General features: G+C 39.0%; 1 protein-coding gene across 3 annotated transcripts in view; it reads right to left on the reverse strand.

Moving 5' to 3' along the window:
- The window catches only part of HEMK1 (HemK methyltransferase 1, mitochondrial release factors N(5)-glutamine), a 90,937-nt gene extending 67,858 nt beyond the window's left edge, over nt 1-23,079 (reverse strand). For all 3 annotated transcript variants that reach the window (XM_087709240.1, XM_087709241.1, XM_087709239.1), the window contains exons 1-6: nt 22,938-23,079; nt 21,156-21,600; nt 18,566-18,657; nt 15,658-15,751; nt 3,688-3,849; nt 2,452-2,516 (exon numbers count right to left, since the gene is read on the reverse strand). In XM_087709240.1, the coding sequence (XP_087565366.1) occupies nt 2,452-2,516; nt 3,688-3,849; nt 15,658-15,751; nt 18,566-18,657; nt 21,156-21,416 (674 nt within the window). In that variant the 5' untranslated portion in view covers nt 21,417-21,600; nt 22,938-23,079. The remainder of the gene's footprint in view (nt 1-2,451; nt 2,517-3,687; nt 3,850-15,657; nt 15,752-18,565; nt 18,658-21,155; nt 21,601-22,937) is intronic.
- Between the last annotated feature and the right edge of the window lie 614 nt (nt 23,080-23,693).

Below are 23,693 nucleotides of genomic sequence, written 5' to 3' on the forward strand. Positions count from 1 at the left end.
AGCAATTATAGCACTTCCCATAGAGTACATAGCATGAAAATAATTTCTAGCTTAATTTTTACTAAAAAGGGCTTCAGGTTACTGGTGGAAAGAACACCACTGAAATTGAGGTACTTCTGGAATTAGAATAAAAATGAAGAGAACAAAAATATATGTGGAAAAATCCTTGTTTGTTCTTGTTCCTTTAGCCCTGCTTTCCGGACCAGTTACCTTTTTTATGACAAGGGAGGCAAGGCATTTGCAAATCAAGGCAGGAGATATTCACTTATTTTGCAGGATATTCACTTTTTCTGGAGGACAGTATTGGGTATAAATACATTTGCCCAACATTATTGTCAGTGGGCTCATGTAAGATCAATTCCGAATATGCTTAAAGTTTTTAACTGGAAAAAAGAAGAAATATGAATATCTGCCTTATGTCAAGTCAGATTATTAGATTATCCTCACTATTGTTGAATTCAGATTCCAGGCAGATATTTCCTCAGCTACAGCCTGAAATGCATATAAAATGTACACTCTATTGTGCTGTTTTGGCATGTTACTGCTCCAATTCATCTGAGCATTATATGACAGCAGACAGAGCTGTACTAAGAGGATTGGTGATTAAACTCGGGTTATATGAGACACACGTATTCCATTGCAAATTCTAATGACCCAAAGGTGGACTTGTTTGTTCTTTGAAGACGCTTTGCTTCTCATCCAAGAAGCTTCTTCAGCTTTGACTGGATGGTGGGGAAGGGAAAGAATTATATTCCTTGCAGACAGCTGGTCATTTGCATCCCTGCGGACACAGATAAACCTCCAAGTGCCTCAACGACTCTCCAAAAGATGCAAATGTCCAGCTGTCTGCAAGGAATATAAAACCTTCGCTTCCCCACCAACCAGTCAGAGCTGAAGAAGCTTCTTGGATGAGAAGCAAAACGTCTTCAAAGAAAAAAACAAGAGAGTCCAGTTGCCTCCTGAAAAAGCACCTTTGGGACATCCATGACCTGGATGACTGAGAATCTCCATAGACTTTTTGCAAATTCTAATCTTCTGTGTAACAGTCTTTTGCTGAATTATTATGACTTTTAATAAACAGAGTTTTGTTTCTGTGGCAGTCTTAAATTATTTTGCTTGCCTAAAACAGAAAAGTTAATTATATTTGTAAATCAGAATTGATATTCTCCACACAGAGATGTGAGCCTACAATTCTGTGATTTCCATAGTTTTGCACTGGTATTACAAAACAGCCTTTCAATTATTATGGCATTACTTCAAATATGTATGAATGCACTGACAGAAGTATAGGTGAGGAGTTATCATTCATCTTTATTCTGTGGTGGTCATACTGTATCTAGAATATTGCAAAATGCATTATGCAATAGGACAAATCTAAAACCTATTTCCAGAACAGCAACCCCAAAAAACAGCATGGAAGGAAACGTATATGAGGAGATGTTCAATTGGCTTAGTTAGTCCAAAAAACAGTAGACTATGGAAGATATCAGAACTCCATGGTCATTTTGAACATTTATAGTTTATGATACTGAAAAACAACTACTTATTTAAAAAACTAATGCCAATTAATTTTAAAATGAAATTAAAACAAGTCAGATGAATATTGTTCCTTTCTGTATATTCTGTATATTCTGTCATATACAGTATTTGTCGCAGTATAAGGCACACCATTTTTCCTCAAAAAAGAGGCTGAAAATCTGGGTGCCTCTTATACACTGAATGCAGCATTTTTTGCCTCCCAAAGCCCTGCCCCCTTCACCAAAATGACCATGCATACCCTTATGGAGGCTTTCAGAGAGCCTGGGGAGGGCAGAAATGAGTGAAAAACAGACCATTTTTTGCCTCCCCAGCAGCACTCTATAAACCTTCATAAGGCTGTGTGTGCAATTTTTTTTGACAAAAATCAGGTCTGTTTTTCCAAAAAATGTGTCGAAAAGATTGCAACAATTTCTAACCTCTTGCTTTCAATGTTTATTCAAAGTGTACACTTTTTTAAAGTGTAAGTTTATACTCTTGAAACTTTAAATGGAACCAAATTGTTTGATAGTTGCATTGCAACATTCATTAGAATGTTCAATTAACTCTTTCAAGGAAGAACTTCTTCCATTATGAAAGATTACTGCTGCCAGGTCAGGAGTACCAAATGCATGAAATGTTTGAAAATAAGTCTAATTGTAATAATTAAATGAAATTAATAAAAATAGCAAATCTTATGCTTGTTCTCTGGACTGTTTCATGAGTTCCACAGTGTGTTATTGGATACTTGATCAACAGACAAATTGAACAAAAAAGAGCACCACAGTATGGAGTGTTTGTCTGAAGTTCCAGTTATTTTTGCAAAACCTGGGTTCTCTCAAACATTCTGGCAACAATTTTATCATCCCCAGAGAATGCTGTTTTGGCTGCTTAAGGCTCCAGTTCAAATATACAAGATAAAAAATTTTTTTTTACCGCTCTGCATTTTCCTTGGTCAGATTAACAGCAGCTTCTAATTTATCGATGGCAATGAGCTGACTCTAGGAACAAAAGAGACAAAGCATAATAAAAGAAAACATTTATCCGACAGTGTAGAATATCCTTGCTTTGGGGAAAAGCCATTTGAAGTCAGCAGTGTTAGATGCAATGTTTTGGAAATGAGCTTTTGTTAATCTATATCAGGGAAAAATATACTTTTAAAAGGCAAAGTAGCAAATTTTACTTAGTTATAGTTTTCCATGTGTTTTCTACAGTGGTGGGTTTCACATTTTGTTACCACCCGTTCACCTTGCATGCATGCAATTTACAAGAACAGGTGCCCCTTCCACGCATGCACCCAGCCTTCCGTGCATGCGCTTTGCTTATGCAGGCGCCTTCCGCACATGCGCCCAGCCTCAAAAATGTGCCTAAATAGGATGGCATAGAGCCGGGGCGGGTGGGCAGGCCCACACATGATTTCCGTTACCAATTTGGATGAATTAGTTCGAACCAGTTAAACCACCTCTGACTTTCTAGTAAAGTTGTGCAATGGTATAAACCATGCTTAAAAGAATAAACCTTGATTGTTGGGAACGTGCATGTGCTAGGCCATAATCCATAGTTTCCAAATTACCATAGGTTCATGCTAACCTGTTAAATAAGCAAATGACAGTAAAAATTATCAGGCTATAACAAACCACTTTCTGGTATGAACACAAATCTGTTTCTAAGAAGATAAGAGGAGCCATACTGGATTAGATTAAAGTAAAACTGATCCAGGATTCTGTTTACACAATCAGCAATCAAGCCCACAAGTTTTATATAAGCCAAGAGGCCTTCTCTACAGCAACCGTTGTTTAGGCCAAATTGCTCCTGATTTTGGAGGTAACACAAAGCCAGCATAATCAGTAAAAAAGGGGGCTTCCTCTTTCTTGTTCATTTTTGCTCCAAAGAAAAAAGGACAAGGTTATTAATATTTATAGTTTGGTGTATGGGTTAAGGCACCAGGCTGGAATCTGGGAGACTTGTGAAGTCTACTCCTGCCTTGGGCACAAAATCAGTTGGGTGACCTTGGGTCAGTCACTTTCTCTCAACCATAGGAAGAAGACAATGGTAAAACACTTCTGAAAAATCTTGCTAAGAAAACTACAGGGATTTGTCTGGATAACCTATGAGAATCAGACACAATTGAATAGAAGGGGGGAAATATCTGTTTAATGAAATATCACTTACTTGAGGAAGCTTTTTCAGAAGACTTAAACCAATTGCCCCTGAGCCACACCCAACTTCCAAAATAATAGGACCACGGGTCCCTGGGAAATCCTGAATGACCCTGCTGCATGCAGAAGTCAATTTCTTCCTGCGTTCTTCATCCAGAATGAGAGAAACCAGTTCCTAGAAAATACAAATATGTATTTATTTATTTATTAAAATTTACTAAATGCTGCCACAATCATAGATTCTGATGACTCACAATTATATAAAATCCACAGTCCATAACCAAGACCAAAACCTTAAGTATTACACCAATTCCACATAGGTTCCAAAGCTGAGAAAGATGGATAGTCTTTTTGCACTTTAGTGCCAAATGGCTGCACAAGACAGAAAGAAGACAGCAGTTGAAAGTTGTTAGGAAGTGGTGGAGAGACTAGAATTTAAAAAGAATAATCTCTGTGTTCAAAGGTAAGGGCACTGGTAGAAAAGTGGAAGATCGCTACAATCAAAATTTCATTTTAAAAGATTCTATGTAATACTGTAGTGCAGCATTTAGGTTTACTCAGAAGCAAGCTCTACACTTCTCTGACAAACACTTGTAGGATTTCTGCCTTTGTTAATAAAATCACTTTTACTTCATACAAATCTCTTCCTCCCTCCAACAGAATTTGAACTCATGGCTGATACTGGAAGAATAGACAGTAACCATGGTAAGAGGACCCTTTGCACACCTTTGAGTTGTGTGCCCGTTGAGCATTCTTTGACCAATAGGCTCTGCTCACTGTCACTCGTGCCCTTGTGACCTCCTGTTTGGACTATTGCAACCTATTGCAAATGGGCCCCCTTAAGAGCATGCAGAGGTTTCAGCTGATGTTTACGTCCTGTTGCTCCTGATTCTTGAAGTAACACAGAATCAGCTTCGCTACTAGCTATTTAGTACCTGATTGTTAATGAACTTATCTAATACATTTTTGATCCCTTTCAAACTGACGATCATTGCTAATTTTCTGGAAGCAAACTCAATAATGTAATCATTTTAGGGTTGTAAATGCTATCAGCTGTTTGGCTAATGAAGCACCACTGCTTTGGGGGTTACGCTGGCCACCAATGTGCTTCTGGGTGCAATTTAAAGAGCTGACTGTCACCTGTAAAGTCCTTCAAGAATTACCCCAGGGTCTGCCTTCTCTCAAGTGTTTCAATCTGCCAGATCTGGTCCAGCAGGTTGGGTATGTTCTGGATCCCATTAACCATTGAAATGGGTTTGACTATACAAACTTTGGCTATACAAATTGAATAAACAAACAAATAAAAAAATGCTTAGGTCTAGTAAAAGAAACAATTTCTCAATGTTTCTCTATATTTCTAAAACCCGAATCTAACCTTTGGGCACCAGCAAAATCCACAAAGAGCACAAATGTTTGTAGGTATGAAAACAATAAAATTGAAAAGGTTTTTCTTTAACTTTGACAACCACCTGTAGTTTCTAAACAATGAACTGCCATGAATATTTATAATGACATATTTTGTTCTTCTTATTTTTGCATTCGGTGCTGAATAGCTTGAAAAGCAAACTGCGTACTCATATACCTCGCATTCACAAACCCTTCCTCCTTCTCCTCCTCCTCCTCCAGCTAGCAAGCAATGTAAAGCAGGTCATAGTGTAGTAGAGGCCACATAAACTTACAACGAAAACTTTCCCATCTCTCCCGGTTAGTCAAAGGGAGTAAATGCAATTGTATGACACAATAAGTAATCACTGTGGGAATATTTCACACTTTGTAAAAGGTAATAAAATAAAGCAGCTGGCACCAATGAGTTCTTCAGAGTGCAATTAATTGCACCCTATTATGCTTAGTTAAGGGAGTGCCTATCACTCCCCCATCTCTGCCCTTTTGGACGCCCTGCTCCCCCCCCATTGCCCTTCCTCTGTTGTCTATCTTCGTCATCTTCTTCCTCCCACTGCCAAAGTGCTTCTGGCTTGGCTCTTTTTTTCCCCCCAGTGTAAATATGTTTTATTTTCATTTCATTTCGTACAGTCACATATATACTGTGCATAACCGGGGCATATAACATTGAACAATAAACACAGCCCTCCCTCTTGTCAACAATACCCCCCAAAATACAAACCCAATATACCACTTCGACCCACCATACCCCCTTTCTTTCGCCCCCCTCCAACTTTCGTTCTTCCCTCCAACATTCCCCTCTACCCTACTTCCCCTCCCCCTCTATCACTCCTCTCTCCCAATACACTCCCTCCCTTCTCATCCTCCCTCCAATCCTCTCTCCCACCCCCTCTACCCCTCTTTCTTCTTTCCCTCTACTCCTCCCTTCGGTGTATTTCTACTATCTATCAATATATTCAGCTTGTCCTATTTTTACACTAGAATTAAAGAGCAACAGTATACAAGTGCAATCATGTTACTTTAAAATCTAACACATACTATATTTCCCCCCTCCCCCCTAAGACCCCACCTCCTTCCCCCCCCCCACTTCCCAGAGCCCGTACACGGTATAGCTTTTTAACAAACACAGTCTACAATATATTAAAACAAAGGAGATTAAAGAAAAAAAAAAGAAAGTCAATAAGATCTCTACGTTGAACTCAGCTTCTTGCTGTTACCCAAACTTTAAGCAGTTTAACTTATTCCTAATCTTAAGCATAGGCTATCTGGAATTTCTTAGTCCCATATTTGTTTTGTGTATAGTCAATCCATTTTTTCCAGTCTCGTTTATATCTCTCATTTGAGTGGTCTTTAAGATATGCTGATATTTTAGCCATCTCGGCTAGGTTTGTAACTTTCAATGTCCATTCTTGGCTCTTTGTGAGGCCATGCCAGGCCTCAGAAAGGTTGTACGTGGCCTCAAAATCTTGTGCAGCCAGCAGCTGCCTTAAAAAGAATCAGGAGGAATCAGCAATGGGAGGAAGAAGTCAGCGAAGGTCAGTTGTGGTGAGTTAGGCAGTGGAGCACAAGGTAGCCAGAGTGATGGTGGTGAAGTGCAGGGACAACGGAGCCCAAGCTGGCCAAAAGGGCAGAGAAGGGGGATGGACCTGTGTGGGGAGGGGGAAAAGTTGAGACCAATGTGAGCTTGGCAGGGCAGGAAAAGCGTCAGGTCTTGGTTGAACACTGGCTGCAGCTGAGACTACTGAAACACTGGCTGCAGCTGAGACTACTGAATTGCTAAGTGGTGTATCCACCCAATGTTGCGGCTTAGCAGTAGAAATTTGAATCCCAATTGGGGTCTACAGTAAGGTTCTACATTTAGGCAAGAAAAATGAAATGTACAGGTACAGTATAGGTGGTACCTTGCTCAATAGTAGTACTGTGAGAGGGATCTTGGAATCCTAGTGGACAACCATTTAAATATGAGCCAGCAGTGTGCAGCAGCTGCCAAAAAAGCCAACCCGGTTCTAGGCTGCATAAACAGAGGGATAGAATCAAGATCAGGTGAAGTGTTAATGCCACTTTATAATGCCTTGGTAAGGCCACACTTGGAATACTGCATTCAGTTTTGGTCGCCACAATGTAAAAAAGATGTGGGGACTCTAGAAAGAGTGCAGAGAAGAGCAACAAAGATGATTAGGGGACTGGAGGCTAAAACATATGAAGAATGGTTGCAGGAACTGAGTATGTCTAGTTTAATGAAAAGAAGGACTATGGGAGACATGATAGCAGTGTTCCAATATCTCAGGGGTTGCCACAAAGAAGAGGGAGTCAAATATTCTTCAAAGCACCTGAGGGTAGAACAAGAAGCAATGGGTGGAAACTAATCAAGGAAAGAAGCAACTTAGAACTGAGGAGGAATTTCCTGACAGTTAGAACAATTAATCAGTGGAACAGCTTGCCTCCAGAAGTTTTGAATGCCCCAACACTGGAAGTCTTTAAGAAGATGTTGGATAGCCATCTGTCTGAAATGGTATAGGGTTTCCTGCCTAGGCAGGGGGTTGGACTAGAAGACCTCCAAGGTCCCTTCCAACTCTGCTATTCTATTGTATAATACTTTTCCCATTGAAAAATGCCCAAGATAATCAATGTTTTTTCTTATGAATAGTAAAATATGTTAAAAGCTGGATATTTTGGAGAAAAATATCACTTTTTTTCTGGGAAAAAAAAAGCCATTTTTAAAAAGGTATCCAGTTCCGTTAGAAGTTTTGCTAAGATTCAATGCCATGTTTTTTATGAAAACAGTCCAATAGCTATCCAATGTTTCTCAGAAAACCTGTTATATTAGAAGTGCACTGCAGTAAACAGAAACTGCAATGCAGATAGGACAGAGGCTGAAGGACAAATGTATTTGGAAATGTGGCTGTTTGTTTCCCTCCTCTCCTTATCAAGTAAAATGGTCTGGCCATGAACCAAGGAACCAAATAGTTCCATGACGTTTTATACTGTAGAACCCAAGTACACAGATAGAACAGCTACCCCGACGAGAAGAAGAAAGAATTCAAATATTTTAATGATTTTCACCATCAAATTATAAGGAATCAATGAAACCCAAATATGCAGAGAGAAGAGCAATTACAATGTTACAGCCAAGTAAGGCATATACAGATCACTGCTTGGGATGTTCTACATGAAGAAGGCCACAGGTTTTAATTCTAGGCATGTCCACCCATTCTGTCATTTCCATTTTTCTGCCTATACTGTTTCTTTCATGCAGACTGGAATTGTAACCATATTTAAGAAAGAGTCTAAGACTAGCTCTCTTTTGTGTCTTCTGAAACTCCAAAGATCTGAATAACTCCTGGCGTGCTCCAAGCTGTTTCAGGGAAACCTGCTTTGTGTCGCCCAGAGCCTCACTCCTGTCAAAAAAGTTACCACTGTAATTCATGCAAAATTCCACCTAACATATTCAGCAAACCACTTATTTTGGTCAGTTGTTGTGGAAAAGCTATAGTCCTTTTCGTAAAAAGACAAAAATACCCAGAATGGTTCAGAGAGGTTTTTGAGGCGTATTGCTGCATTTCTCTGAATCAAAGGAACAAAGAACAGGAACAAATGATTCCTAGAAGAAAAAGCAGGTTGTAAAATAAATATGAACTTTGACCAAACTTACTTTCCTTTTCTCTAAAAAGAGAAACATCAATAGGGAAGAAGAAACATACACCAGGAAACCTATTTAAAACAGCAGAGCAATAATTCCTAGAAGTCAACCCAATAAAATAGCTGTTTTCTGAATTTAAAACCAATCTTCCCCCTGGTGGCCAGGCTTATTTTTTAAAAAACAGAAATAAGCACTAACAGGAAAAGGCACACAAAAATTCCTTTTTCTACGTAGCCCATCACTTTATTCTTTTTCAGGAAAAGCAAGATTATAAGTAGTAAAAAACAGTAAGTTATATAAATTAAGGGCATTACATCTACCAAAAGAAAAAAGAAAAAGAAAACATAGTTAATGCTAAAATGGTTCACTATTTGGAACCAAAGCAGGCAAATAATTCTTCGACCTGTTGTGGGTACCCTTGCTATAGCTGTCGAGAATTCCTTAAAGGAGCTATACCTTCACTATATATATTTTTGTCTTTTAATGACCCCGTAATCCATTGCATGGGGAGGGGGGCAACTAAATGGAGTTGAGTGTTTACTGGCCGGATGCCCTTCCTGTCACGAATGAAGAGTTTGTAGCAGATATTTACTCATAAATATCAGCCGCTACTTAGGATCGAACTCACAGCTTCCTGATTGTGAGGCGAGAGCTCCATCTCTAGGCCACTGCACCACTCTATACCTTCACTACATGGGCTCGTAAAAATACAGCTGAGTTCATGAAGTATTAAGGAAGCATGGTGTGGGTAACACTCGCTTTCTGGCAGCAAAGGAATGGGCTTGGGTATGCACCGAACCGGCAGTAACACTGGCAGCAACCCATCCCTGCTGACACCACTTCAGACAAATGGTTATCTAACATCATCTTAAAAACGTCCAGTGTTGGAGCATTTACAACTTCTGGAGGCAAGTCCTTCCACTGATTAATTGTTCTCACTGTCGGGAAATTTCTTATTTCAAGGTTGGTTCTCTCCTTGATTAGTTTCCACCCATTGCTTCTTGCCCTCCCCTCAGGTGTTTTGGAGAATAGCTTGACTCCCTCTTCTCTGTAAGGATATGAATTTCTAGGAAACGGCTAATCTTATAATAAATACCCACAGTAGTGGACTACAATATCATGTTTATTCCTTTAGAAACCCCAAAGGAAGCTCTATTGGGTTACTGTTCTTTCTTTATTTGAGGAAAAATCTTCCTTTTCTTCTCAATCTGCACTGGGATACACATTAGCTAAGGAAACGAGGAAAATCCTCCAAGGACATAAACAGCACACTATTAAGCATTTTTATTTGGAAGACTCACTGCAAATTGCATCAAGCAAATTGGTAGATTTATTGTAAATTTCATCAAGTTTTATAAATATTCTCAAGTGTAAAAAAAAAGCTGCAATCAGCCAATTAGAGAGCGGAAAAAGGCTGTTATGTTCTTTTGATAAACAGAAAAAGAGAAGTATTTTGTAGCTGCAGTTTCTTTCATCATCTACCATTTAAATGACATTCCTGGAAAAAGACCCACAAGAAAAATCCTGTTGTTTTGAAATAAGCAAAATGACCTTGCACAGCCTATGAACTTTGAGTGATTAAAAGGCTGGTCAGCCACTCAGATTGTGCAACAAGATTTATATAAATATTGTGCTGCTGATTCTTGGAAGACACACGGTCATGTAGTTCTATCTTGCTAAGTGCTGCTTGGGCACTCAGTTTCTCTCTATTCTTTTTGATCATGATGATGATGATGATGACCAACATACCCAAACCTAGTTAAATACACTAAACCCAAGATAGAAATATCCAGAATCGAGGATCTCATCAACCACTGCCTCACTACCTACTTTCAGTTTGATGGATAAATATTACCAACAAATCAGAGGCCTCACGCCAAAAGGCGTTATACATCCTCTAGAAAGCCTCTACTAAAAGTATGGATCTGGTATGTAGATATGCCATAATAAAAAAGGGAGAACTAGTAAAGACACATGAAACAATTGACATCTTCAAAGGGATAAAGTTCACAGTGGGAGAAGAACATTATTCAGAAAAATGTGCTGTAGCAACACAGAACACCAGAAAAAGTAAACAGGCTGTCTATACAACAGTGGTTCCCAACCTTTCTGGCTTGGTGGCCCAGCTAGGGCAGGGGGAGGGAGGGAAACCAGGATGTGTGTTGGTGTGCATGCATGCACATGTGGGGGAACAGATCGGCTAACATGAGTGGCGGTCTGGCAAGCACGTGTACACACATGCCTGCAAGTTGAGCTATGCACTTGTGCATGCACACCAACCTGCTGCTTGTGTGAGTTGAACCGCACGAGCATGTGCACTGGACTGCTGCTCATATGGGATTGCAAATAGGCTGCGGTCTGATAGCTGTCGACAGCCTGGGGATTAGGGACTCCTGCTATACAATATCTCTCAACAAAATGGATACCCATACGACTTGAACAAAAAGTACCTGATCCCTCAACCCACTATAGCACAAGCAACACAAGCTGTGAAAAATAGAACAGAACCATACATTTTATAAATAACTAACAGATTATTACAACCTCACAGCATCACCGTTGTAAATAAACTAACTAAAGCCCTCCAAAACAACCTAAACCAGAAGCTCCAGTAGTCCCCTCAAACCCTATATAATACCCCCAAAGACATTACAACATACGGTGTGACTGTAACAGCCATGATGTAGGACAACTGGGCCGAAGACTACAGAGTGCATCCTTGAACAGCACCTAACATTTAGAAGTCACAATGAAAACCTCTTATTTTCACAATGCACAGACACCCATAATTTGAACTGGGAAACTGTGAGGCTCCTAGACCAAACTAGATCTAAAAATGCTAGAGAGTTTCTGGCATTTAGACAAATCAGCTTTTAATAGATACACAGAGATAAAACTACATTTAAAGTCTATTCAAAAGAAGCAATTAAAAAGAATGAAACAAAAAGATCGGAACAATCCTGTCCAGAGCCCACACCCCAGGGGTGAGTTGCTGCTGGCATTACTGCCGGTTCGGAGTGTGCGCAAAAACTGTGCACATTCCACCTGTGTGCGCAGTTGCCCATAAATAGGTCTGTGCATGCTCAGAACATTAAAAAATGGGAAAAAAACATGATGCGCCAACCAGGTAACCAGTTTCGAGGTGTGGCAGGCCTGAGTTGCTGCTGGTTCTGGCGACCCAGGCTGGCAAACCACCACCGGTTTGGCTGAGCTGGTCCGAACCGGTAGGAACCCATCCCTGCTACACCCCGATAGGAAAGAATTAACATCAAACAAACAATCAAGAGAAAACAATACCCTAATCAAGGGACTCTCAGGGAGAAAACCCCACTCACTGTCAGGCCAAGTATATAAACAGCCAAGAAAACCCACCCTCACCAGGACTGATGATTTTATTTAATCATTAGGCAATGAACTGTCTGCAAGCAAAGAAGCTCAGAGAAAACCAAGGATTCCACAGATAATTATTTTTCTCTACACAAACAATAAACTGAGTCAGTAACATGGAAGCATTTTAAAAAGAATATTAAAATAGGACCTATTTAGAGAATTTCAAGTGTTAAAGTAGCTGTAGTATTCCAGGAAGATATATGAAGAAATATCTGGTTCTAACATTATGCTCTTCCGACTGCCAGTCTCTGTTAATCATTACATTAAATGTGCATTTTATTGGTAAGATGATCATTCAAAAAACTAGTACAGCGTAACTAACTGATAACAAACTGACAAATCCCACTCATCCAGTTCCGGTCCATTCAGAAATTTGAGCAAAGAGAGGGAGAAGGATAGCGGATCTGCTAAAATTAAGGCGTGAAAAAAGAAGCCCATTGCTGTGTTTTGCTTCAAAATTAGCCCCATATAATATTTGATATGTTGGCAAATACAAAGGTAGAACACGACAGTGTACTTAACTACAAACCAGACTGGCCTAGGTAGATTTCAAAATAGCGAGATGACTCTTTTGTTTTCCCTGTGATTGCTTGCATCACATACGTGTTTAAAAACTGGGTGGGGCAGGCTGCAGTTCGGCGACAATGAGAGCCTGGCATAGAAAGTAATATTACAAATGTCAGTTTTGGGTTGGGCTATTCCTTTCAAGCTCCTTTTGCAAAGGAAGATTTGGCATCCAGATTATCGAGGGATGTACTGAGGTTCAGATCTTTTGTTAGAATCTGGGATCGGTAAGGGATCATAAAATAACTCACCATCGTGTTCCATAGCAAGGCAGAAACTGTCCTTGCCCAATGGATAAACTGTAATTTCCAACCTAGAAAAACCACAGGGGCTGGAAACTTTTAGTTGTTGCTTTTTGGCAAACATAGACACTCTAGACATAGGTTTGTGAAAAAAGTGAGACATTCAAGAGAAAAATTGCATCAGAGAAGAAAATGGCAATTAAACTAATTCTGAAGTTTCTTTCAAGTCTTCAGACAATTGGAACAAACATAAACGTAAAATCTCTATGCTTATGAGAAGGCAGAATCAAGAAGAACCTCCTGTCCTTATTTAGGTTCCCTGAAGCTGGCTGATCACCATTGTGCCTCCTTCAAAACAAGAGGTTGCAGGCACTTGTATGCATGTAGCAGTGATGTGCAGTGAGGTTTATGGCTGGTGAAGCACTGACGTCATCACAATCAGATTTACAAACATTAAAATCCTACAAATTATCGTATCCAATATTTGATTGGCAGCAGTTAACAGATTATGTTTAAAGTCTCATATCGCATTCTTTACACATACTCAACTTACAACTGTTCATTTAGTGATTATTCAAAGTTACACCACTGAAAAATGTGACTTAAGACCGTTTTTCACTTATGACCATTGCAGCATCCCCATGGTGATATGATCAAAATTCAGATGCTTGGCAAGTGGTTCATATTTTTGATGGTTGCAGTGTCCTGGAGTCACGTGATCACTTTGTGCAACCATCTGACATTTTGCAACCTTCTGACAGTAGACAAGCAAAGTCAATGGAGGAAGCCAGATTCACTTAACAACCGTCTTACTAACTTAACACCTGCAGTGATTCACTTAACAACTGCAACAAGAAAAGTCATAGAGTGGGGCAAAATTCACTTAGCTGTCTTACAGTGCAAAATAAAAGTTTAGGTTCAATTGTGGTCATAGGTTCAGCACTACCTGTCTCCTATTAAAACACGACAAATGATCATCATGAAGGGAGGACTGCGACATCTTTGATCTTTTTGCAATTGCATAGAAAATGGGGAGAATTAATATTCTACTTCAGTTCTACTTGGAAATGAACAGCTATCAGTAATAAAGTTTAGCAGGGAATGGCATACACTATTGAAAACATATCGTCCCCTACAACCCTGGGTAGAAGTTTTGGAATGTATTTAAGGCAAGTTAAATATTCATAATTAATTTAATATATGTTGCCTGCACCGGATGTTTGCGTAAGCCGTTGAATAAGGAACATTTCTAATACAGACATATATATGTTGACCTGCAAAAGTTGCTTCAGGTGAAGTTTTCTGCATATTTAATTTAGAATGGAGGAGGAGGAAGAGGAGAAGAGATAAAAGGGAAGGGGGGAGGAGGAATTCCTACTCTTTCCCCCAGTGTATCCCTCAGTGGTATGCTTAAAGCCCTTAATTGCAGATAACTGTAATTCAACCACCCCACTTTGTACCCCAGGTATTATTTAGCTAGGGGTGGGTAGAAAACAATGAAGAATAAATGTGTTCCTCCTGGAGCTTGGGGAGGGGGGGGGACGGCCATCCCTGCCTGTTGCCAAAGGAACCCCAGGCGGTTAAAAGGGAATAAGCGCAGCCTTAGCTCAGCAGAAATGACTGGATTCTATTATTAGCCCACCTCGGATAATAAAGTGCTATTGCCATCCATGCTCCACCATGCGGGGGTGGTGGTGGTGGTGGTAACTTCCAACAAAACATAGCTACCAGAGAAAAGCACTTAGGGGCGAAGAAGCTTGTCTGGGGGTCCTGCTTTCGCCTTAGATTCCTCTCCTCCATGCGCGCACTTTTCCTCCCGGGCTCTCTCCTGGCTACCTCGCCAGCTGCTTCTTTTGCCATGCCGTTTACCGGCATGGCAAAAGACTTTCTTTTCCCTTCGCCTTCCAGCCCGCCAAGAAGCACCAGATCTGAGCCAATCCACCATTACAGTTTGGCCCAGGTCGCGGGGAAACCTCACTAGCGGAAAGCACTTTCTTTCACCCGTGACGGAGCTCAGGCATTCTGTCCTCTACCCCAACACCCCACTGACTAACCCACCTATTTGTTGGAAGCTTTGGTAGGCTCGCATTCCCCCCCACCCCAATCTTCCTCCTTTTGCAATTCATGCAAGGTTAACTCAACAGAGAAGACTCAATCCAAATGGCAACTGGCATTGCATTTATTAAAGAAAAAAGAAAAAAAGGAAATCTGAAGGAAAAGAGGGAGCGTGGGGTGGGGGGCATCAGAAACGGAGAAAGAGAGGAGGAAGAGCGGGCGCGACACTGCAGCTTTAAACAGAATGAGAGAGTTGGAAGGGAAGGGACCAATGACTGCACTGGACTCATCACTTACTCTGCTGCCACTGAGTCAAAGGAAGAACCAGCGCCCTCTACTATGAGGCAGGAGAACTGCGTGCCTCACCTACCTCCAGACTTTTTAGGCTTTTAACCCTTCCTTAACTTTGCTCGAGCGATCATAAAACGCCTAAAAAGTCAGACTAGATGAAGAACGCATTTCTCCTGCCTCATAGTAGAGGGTGCTTTTTAAAGGCTTTTTTAAACAGTTAAGCAGAGACATCCACGGTGAGGCAGCAGCTAGCTAGCCTCACCTCAGCACTCGCCTTTTCCTTTTACATTTTTTTTCTTTTCATGATGGGAGTGGTGAAGCTGTGCCTCCCCTGCCTCATCTGACTGCACGTCACTGGCATGTAGAAAACAGCTGCAGTTTTTCCTTTCTAATAACTTGCCTCTGTCTCTGGTCGAGGAATGAAAACTGGAGGCTTCATCTTGAGGGTCAGATCTTGGAAATCCCATTCACCAAGAACATACTGTACTGGCATCCTGAAATAGAAGGTGAATTGTGTGATACTTTTGGTACAAGATGTTATTATCTCATTTATTTTCACATCATTTGCTAAAACACAAATTGTACTGGCAGTCCTTCTCTCTGTGAAATGAAATGGAAGGCAAGAACATCCAGTACGAACCAGAGGGCATTTTATCATAAATAATTTCGAAACGTACCTTGATGTCATTAAGAAGTTCTTCTGAAGCGACAGTATTATCACCAGTTGCCCACAAGAGCTTATCCATTACTCTGCCAATTGTTCAATTGCATCCTCCTATAACATGGTTTTACTCCACTTTTAGAGACTAGTTTAGCATTCAAGCTTCCCAAGACCTAAGAGAACTTTTCACAAGAATTCTGCTTCTCATCAAACAGAAAGTACAATAGAAGCTGAAAGCTTCATAAGCATAATATTGCAACATATTTCAAAGTACAGATGCTGTACATTATTTTGTTGTAGAAATAGGGCTTTAGTACTAGCTGATGCAAATTGCCATATGACAAAACTTTCCCCATTGTTATGTTTCATTTAAAGTGCTCGGTTTTCTGTGAATCTCATATACACATATATTTATATAGCTATATAGTACATAAAGTCATATACATACGTTTTGATTATAGGCCTCTCTTAAGCTTTTGCATTGGGTGATATCAAGTAAGTAATTCTGTCACAGCTGAAATTATTTTTTCTTCTGTTTTCATATATTTCCCCTTTTCCCTTTTATGTCTATAAATTCTACTTTTTAAAAAATATAGATGCTGCCCATTATGTTGTAAGCTGTGACAGTAATAAAACAGACAACCCAATTTAATGACCTTTTGTGTAATGGTCCTTAAGCAAACTACCGTTAAGTAAGCTATGGGCCAGTTTTGCTGAAAACGGAAAGTAAATGCTGGGTTTCAGCAAAAAGGCTGTAAATCCCTATTCTTTTCTAGCTCCAAATTATCCACCACTTAGTTTAGTAATGAAACACCTGCAAGAAAACAACGAAGCTCAGAGTATACCAAGGAACCCACAAACTGGATACTATAGAGAAATGTCACTAATAAACATACAGGCTGTTCTCAGTTAATAGCAGTTAGACTTATATACCGCTTCATAGGGCTTTCAGCCCTCTCTAAGCAGTTTACAGAGGCAGCATATTGCCCCCAACAATCCGGGTCCTCATTTTACCCACCTCGGAAGGATGGAAGGCTGAGTCAACCTTGAGCCGGTGAGATTAGAACCGCTGAACTGCAGATAACAGTCAGCTGAAGTGGCCTGCAGTACTGCGCCCTAACCACTGCGCCACCTCGGCTCTTATAATAGTTAATAACCCAACAGTTCTGCTTTGGACCTACAGAAGTTAGTCACATATAAAGCACTAATCAAAGAGAGGGAGGAAGGGAGGAAGAGTGAGAGAGAGAGGAAGAGAGTGAGAGTGAGAGTGAGAGTGAGAGTGAGAGTGAGAGTGAGAGAGAGAGAGAGAGAGAGAGAGATATTTCTAAAAGAACATTACTGTCCAAATAAATTTGTAGCTGATAAATGAATCTAAGCTGAAATTGAATCATATCACAGAGGCCACTTCTGACTCCAATGACCCAAATGGATCAGAAACACCCCAAAAATGTTCATCTGATTCTTCAGGAGGAATACCAAGTGTGCACCACCAACATACACAGAACAAGTTAACCATCACTTGTTGCAACCCATGTGCAACTTATTTGTTCCAAAAAGAAAATGAACTATAAACTATTGTTAATTTAGAATTAGACAGAAAGCAAGCAAGTAAATTCAAACTACTGAAACAATCAATTTCAATCAAGTTAAACTTTTCTTAAAAGTAGTCTATTTCAATGAATAATTGCTAAAATTAATTGTAACTCATATGTAGAAAGTGCAGCTGTTTGATATTTTCAAATAGTGCTCATTTCAACTTGCAAGAAATCAAAAGTAGTAAATGAATCAATTACCCCCCCCAATAAATATTTTTGTTTAGAATGGGTGAAGTACCTTATCTGACTCTTGCTTTGCTCAAAATAACTCCTTCATTTAATACTTGTATGATAATTTAGGAAAGTTGTGATGGCTCAGTGGTTAAAGACCCTGAGTTTGTCAGTTGGAAAGCTGACAGTCTGGATTTAAGACCTGAGCACTGTCCAACTGAGTGACTTCTGTTACTTGCCCATTTCTGCCCATCTAGCCATTCAAAAGAATTCAAATGTGAGTAGATAAATAGGTACCACGCCGGTAAGAAGGTAACAGCGTTCTCTGCGTCTCATGGTATAGTCATGCTGACCACAGGATCATGGAGATGTCTGTGGTCAACACTGACTCCCTTGGCTAAGAAACAGAGATGAGCACCATCCCCTACGACTGGACAAAGGAAACCTTTATTTTTACCTATGATAATTTAAGCTAGTAAATATTACTAGGTCTGCTAGCTCTAACATCTTTTTGCTGATGCACTTAGTATGGCTTCATAGATTTCAAACAGATTTACTCATAATTTAATTACACAGTAAATGCAAATCTACACTTTTGCCATAAAGGGGATAGTTAATATTATTGAACTCTCTTTTATTGCTTATTCCTAAATTGTTTGTGTGTGTGTGTGTGTGGGGGGTGTATCTCCTTTCTGGGTTATCTTGATAGTGTCTCTCTTAAAAAGAATTATATACATATCTCATATCTCTTTTCTCCCAATATTTCGGGACACAGGGAAAGCTTCAAATTAGGTGATGTTGCAATTTGGCTGCTTTAGTTTCTGCTTGCTCCATGTTTATAAAGAACTCATGGATGAAAATAGAGAAACCAGAGTGCCTACCGTTGTAGTCGTTTACCACAGAGCTGTTGGATCTGTTTTTGCTGCTTTGCTGAAAGGGGAGCAGATATGCTGCTGGCATTCAGACTCTGGAACTGAATAACAAAATATTTTATTTTAAACAAAGTATATACGTTCTTTATAAAACAGTCACCTACTCACCATACATATATGTCCATTATTTAAAAAAAAAACTATGTAAAAACTAAATCCATTTAATCCAGTATGTTGGATGCCATTTTGATATGGCACCACAATTTGATGTCATCCAGAAACACTGGACTTTCTCTCCTTTGGGGAGATGGTGGTGAAGGCTTAACTAACATCAATAAAGGAGAATAACAACAATTTCAGCATTGTAAATTCCTTTCAAGGCCATACTGCTTCTAAATGCAAGAGGCTAATAATAATTTGTATGACAGATAAATAGTAAACAAGTGTAATTCCCTTTTTAGGTAACCACTGGCAAAAAAGAGGTTCAAAGCTGGCAACGTGAAGGCTGACAGACGATAAATTTCTTATCTACTATACTAGCCTGTCAATGCTCAATACAGGAATCTAAATTAAAAGCAAAGGAAATTCAATATCTGAATGGCTCCACTAACAAATTGCCTTATCACTTCCTTTAACCAGAATAGATCATAAAGGCTAATTTTCATTGAATTAATTATATACACTGATCAGTGATGGGTTCTGGATCCCATCGCAACCAGTATGCTGCAACGGGACTGGGCGTCCTCGTGAGACAGGCATGCTGCACATGCTAGTGCCCAGCAACACTCTGCTTTGCGGAGGTCTTGCATGCGCCGCATACTGTGTGCACATGCACAATTGGCCTATTTGTATCAAAAAGCGTAAGGAACGTGGGCAGGTGGGTGGGCCAAAAGAACCATTATTCCGGTATGGTGGCTGCTGCTCCCAGCTACTACTGGTATGCCCGTACCGGGCCGTACCTCCGAGAACCTACCACTGACACTGATGGTATCTGACCATCTACAGTAATAAAAATAGGTGAGCACTTTAATTTCTTTACTCTTCTATATTTTCTAATTCAACACTCTTAATTTCTGTCTTTCATCAATCCTCTTCCAAATGAAATATTTTTGGTCATATTTTACATTTCCCCCCAAAAAACTAAATTAGTATCTATCTTCCTGCAACTTAAATTATTTAGTATACATACTCTGACACAAAGCAATATAATTAATGCTAAATATCTATATTAACAAATATATACAGTGGGAAATAATAAAATCACAGAGTTGGAAAGCATTATTTAAGCCATCACATCCAAATTCCTGGTCAGTGCAGGAATCCAATTTAAAAGCATCGCTAACAGATGGTTGTTCAGCCTCTGCTTGAACACATTCAGTGATACGAGCATCAGTGAAATGAAATGTATTAGCTATATAAAACTGTATGCAGGTTATCTATTTTTATTTGTTAATTATTTATGTTACCCATCTTCCCCTATATTGTGACTATTTATTTTTGTGGGTTTCTTAAAATATAAAGGTAGTTTTTAATCTGAACACCTTTTAAGAAGAATTGCACTTTAGATATGCTAAGCTACTTGTGACACAGGTAGAATTAAGGCTGTTTACACTTTTTCTAATTACTAAAAAATCCATGGTTTACCAAGCACTTATAGCTGGTGATCATGATAAAAATGTTAGTACCCAAGAAAAAAATGTTAGTGCCTAAAGTAGAAGAAAAGGAAGTAATAAACACTTACTTGCCAAAAATGATAAAGCTGCAGGTAAAGAATATATAACTCATTTGGCTGAGAAAGCTATAAATGTAGGGGAAAAATGTGGAACATGGTACATGGACATGATGGATATGATGATATGAATAGGCAGAAAGGTAGGGACGTGAATGATGTTGGTGTGAACTAGCTTCAGATGTTTTCTTTTCTTACCTCATGCCTTCACTGTAATTTCATTATCTAACTATTTATTTTTCTTCTAACTGCTTATTAAACCTAATTTCTAGTTATGAAGCAGGAATAGGAGCTTAGCCACTATGTTCTATGGCAAATGAAGACACATATACATCTTCTGTACTTATTAATCAAGAAAAAGATATATTAAAAGCTAATGCCATTGCAAACAGCGAACAACTCCAAGTACTTTGAACAGGACAATTCTTTGGAAGCACGCCCAAGCTACAATTTGCCTCAAAGAAGTGTTACTTATCTCTTAGGGAGATTTGTTATGTGCCAAAGCACAGATAAGATTGATCCTGAGAAAACCATTTTGGTGCTCAGTATACACATATGCATAAATATATTATATTAGATCATCCAGTTTTGGACTGAGAATATTTGTACAATCACCACAGTGTAGCAGAGATACAGAAAAATATAATATAATATAATATAATATAATATAATATAATATAATATAATATAATATAATATAATATAATATAATATAATATAATATAATATAATATAATATAATATAATATAATATAATATATAATATAATATAATATAATATAATATAATATAATATAATATAATATAATATAATATAATATATATATTTCAGTCACTACTATAGCTCTAATTTCATCCATTCCACTTAACTGTTTTTGCTCCTAGGACATGAGACACAATGTATTCAGAGGATGTCAGTGCTTCTGGGATATTGTTTTCCTCAAACACGCTTTGCCAATACTTGACCACATCAACAGCCGAGACCAAATTGGCTTTATAATAGGAGTAACTTCTCAGAAGTCTATGCCAGAGATTTAGAAGAGTATCTTCAATTCGATGCATTCTAAAATATCCATGGTAAGAGGACAGACACAAAATCTTCCTGTAAAAAACACTATTGAAAGGTGTCATTGCTTCAGAAAAATATCAGTTTTAGGTATAAGCACTGATTCTTCTTTGCAGGACTATTGCAGGGCCTCTGTCAGTAGTCTGATGTAACAGTATACATCACTATGGCACAATATTCTGAACTCATCATTTTTGTAGAGAAGAACATCAGTGTCAGATTCAAATGCCATCTTGTCCTAGTAGAACACTAAGAGATGGAGAGATAAACAAATGAATTTTCTCCAATTCAAAACACGTTTACTTTGCACAGAAAAAAATATACCATCACAGTATCATATATTATGTTAACATGGGATTTTTTTACAACTGTATCTTTAGCAATGTTCTTCTGAGCGTGCACCACTCAGGTGGCCATGTTGCTTTCACAGAATACAGCACATTAAAGTCCCCTTCACTTTTCAAATAATTGCATACATAGAAATTGTATGCAATTATTTGCATACAAATAATTGCAATTTCTTACACAGACACATTATATATTATATGAAATAACTGTCAATTGTGGCTTCTCAATACACCAACCTTTTTGGTGTTATGTTATAACCTGTACATTATATAACTTCTAAATGGTTCACACCCATCCCATTTTAACATCTTAACATTTTAATTCTATCAGATCAATTATAGTGAAATAAAATCAAGCATGATCAGCTCTAGCAAATGCTTTTGAAACTTGGCAATCTATCTCTTTTGAATCTAATGAGATTTGCTACACTGTGGGGCCCTCCCAATACTTTATGCTGCATATTCTATAGTACACTGTTGAACTGAGCATGTGAGGAATCTTCACCGTCATCACACAAGGCTGTTATTTGTTTAATCACAGATGGCCGCATAAACAAAAACCAGAGCTTTTGTGCCACACACTAAGCATTATTTCTGAATCGTAACAGCTAGATTCACACATTATACTTTAACAAAATTGAGTCTCCTAGTTGAACAGGGTTTGACCAGATACAAAAGGAAGCTCCTCCCTTATATTTTTCTCATTCTTAAAGGGCAGTTCATTTATTCCATTAAAAAAAAAATTACTTATCCTTTGTCCTCATTGATTTGCATGGAACTTATAAAATCTGTTAAATAAGTTGTTTATTACAACAGGAGGTCCCAAAGGTGCTTTTTCAAGATGTTTCACTTCTCATCCAAGAAGCTTCTTCAGTTCTTGGATGAGAAGTGAAATGTCTTCAAAGAAAAACTAAGGAAGTCCAGTTGCCTCTTGAAAAAGCATGACAACCATGACCTGGATGACTGAGAATCTCCATAGACATTACAACCGGACCTACAATTCTAGAACCTTAATCTGAATTCACTTAATCTTTCGTCATAAACTTTTAAAATCTTTTCTAAGAATCCATCCACATTTTGAAAACTTGCTGGCCTTCGCACAGCATTTGCAAGTACGCGATACAAGTGACCAAAGTGTACGTTATATGAAATCAAACGCAGACACCTTCATACTGAATGAAAGGGGGGGGGGGCGCCACATGCGTTTTCTTTGGGCAGACAGAGACTTTCAGCTTTTACCTGTGAAAAGGAAAAGGTGCAAATCTTTGTCGGATGGTGGAGATCAGATGCGCGAGAGGGAACGACGCTTCCGGTGCGAGCGGCAAACGCTTCTGCTCGGCTGCCAACAGCGCCATTGAAACGAGGTTCCGAGGGAGCCAAAGCTCCACCTCCCGAAATGCCCTTATCCTTTTTTTTTCGGAGCGCGTTGAACGGGACAAGGGGGACGCCGCGTGGAAACCGGAGGTAATTCTGCTAAAGAAGTTCAGCATTAACGAAAAACTGACGCCACTTTTGAATCGAGTTTGAGTCTTGGGTGCTTCATTTTGATTTTCTTGGCAGGTGGCCCTCTCATACATGTATGCAACGAAACTTCATTGTAATGTCTACCGATTAGTGACATTTAAGGTGTACAATAAACTTAACTCTAAAACTAAGTCATATATTTATTCCCACCTTAAATTATTATGTGATTTGTTTGGCTGGGTTCAGGGCAAACGAAGACCAACCAATAACACCCCCCCTCCCAAGTAAATCGTTGTTAATAAGCACCCTAAAGCTAAATGTGATCCAGCGTCTTATTTAGCAAAACAAAAATAAGCAAATAATGGCTTGGCAATAGGCATAGTAGACTCAATCCATGGCTTGACCAGATACCATGTTTTGAACCCTGTTTAGTTTTATCCATGGATTAGGATTACCTTGTTTTAAACCATTTTAATGACTTTCATTATAATGCCGAGCAGAAACTTCATCGAAGTAGTGATTTCTTATGAA

Source organism: Thamnophis sirtalis, unplaced genomic scaffold, assembly GCF_051295495.1.
Source record: "Thamnophis sirtalis isolate CommonGarterSnake01/CBP01778 unplaced genomic scaffold, rThaSir2_p1.2 scaffold_3, whole genome shotgun sequence".
Taxonomy (NCBI): Eukaryota; Metazoa; Chordata; class Lepidosauria; order Squamata; family Natricidae; genus Thamnophis; species Thamnophis sirtalis.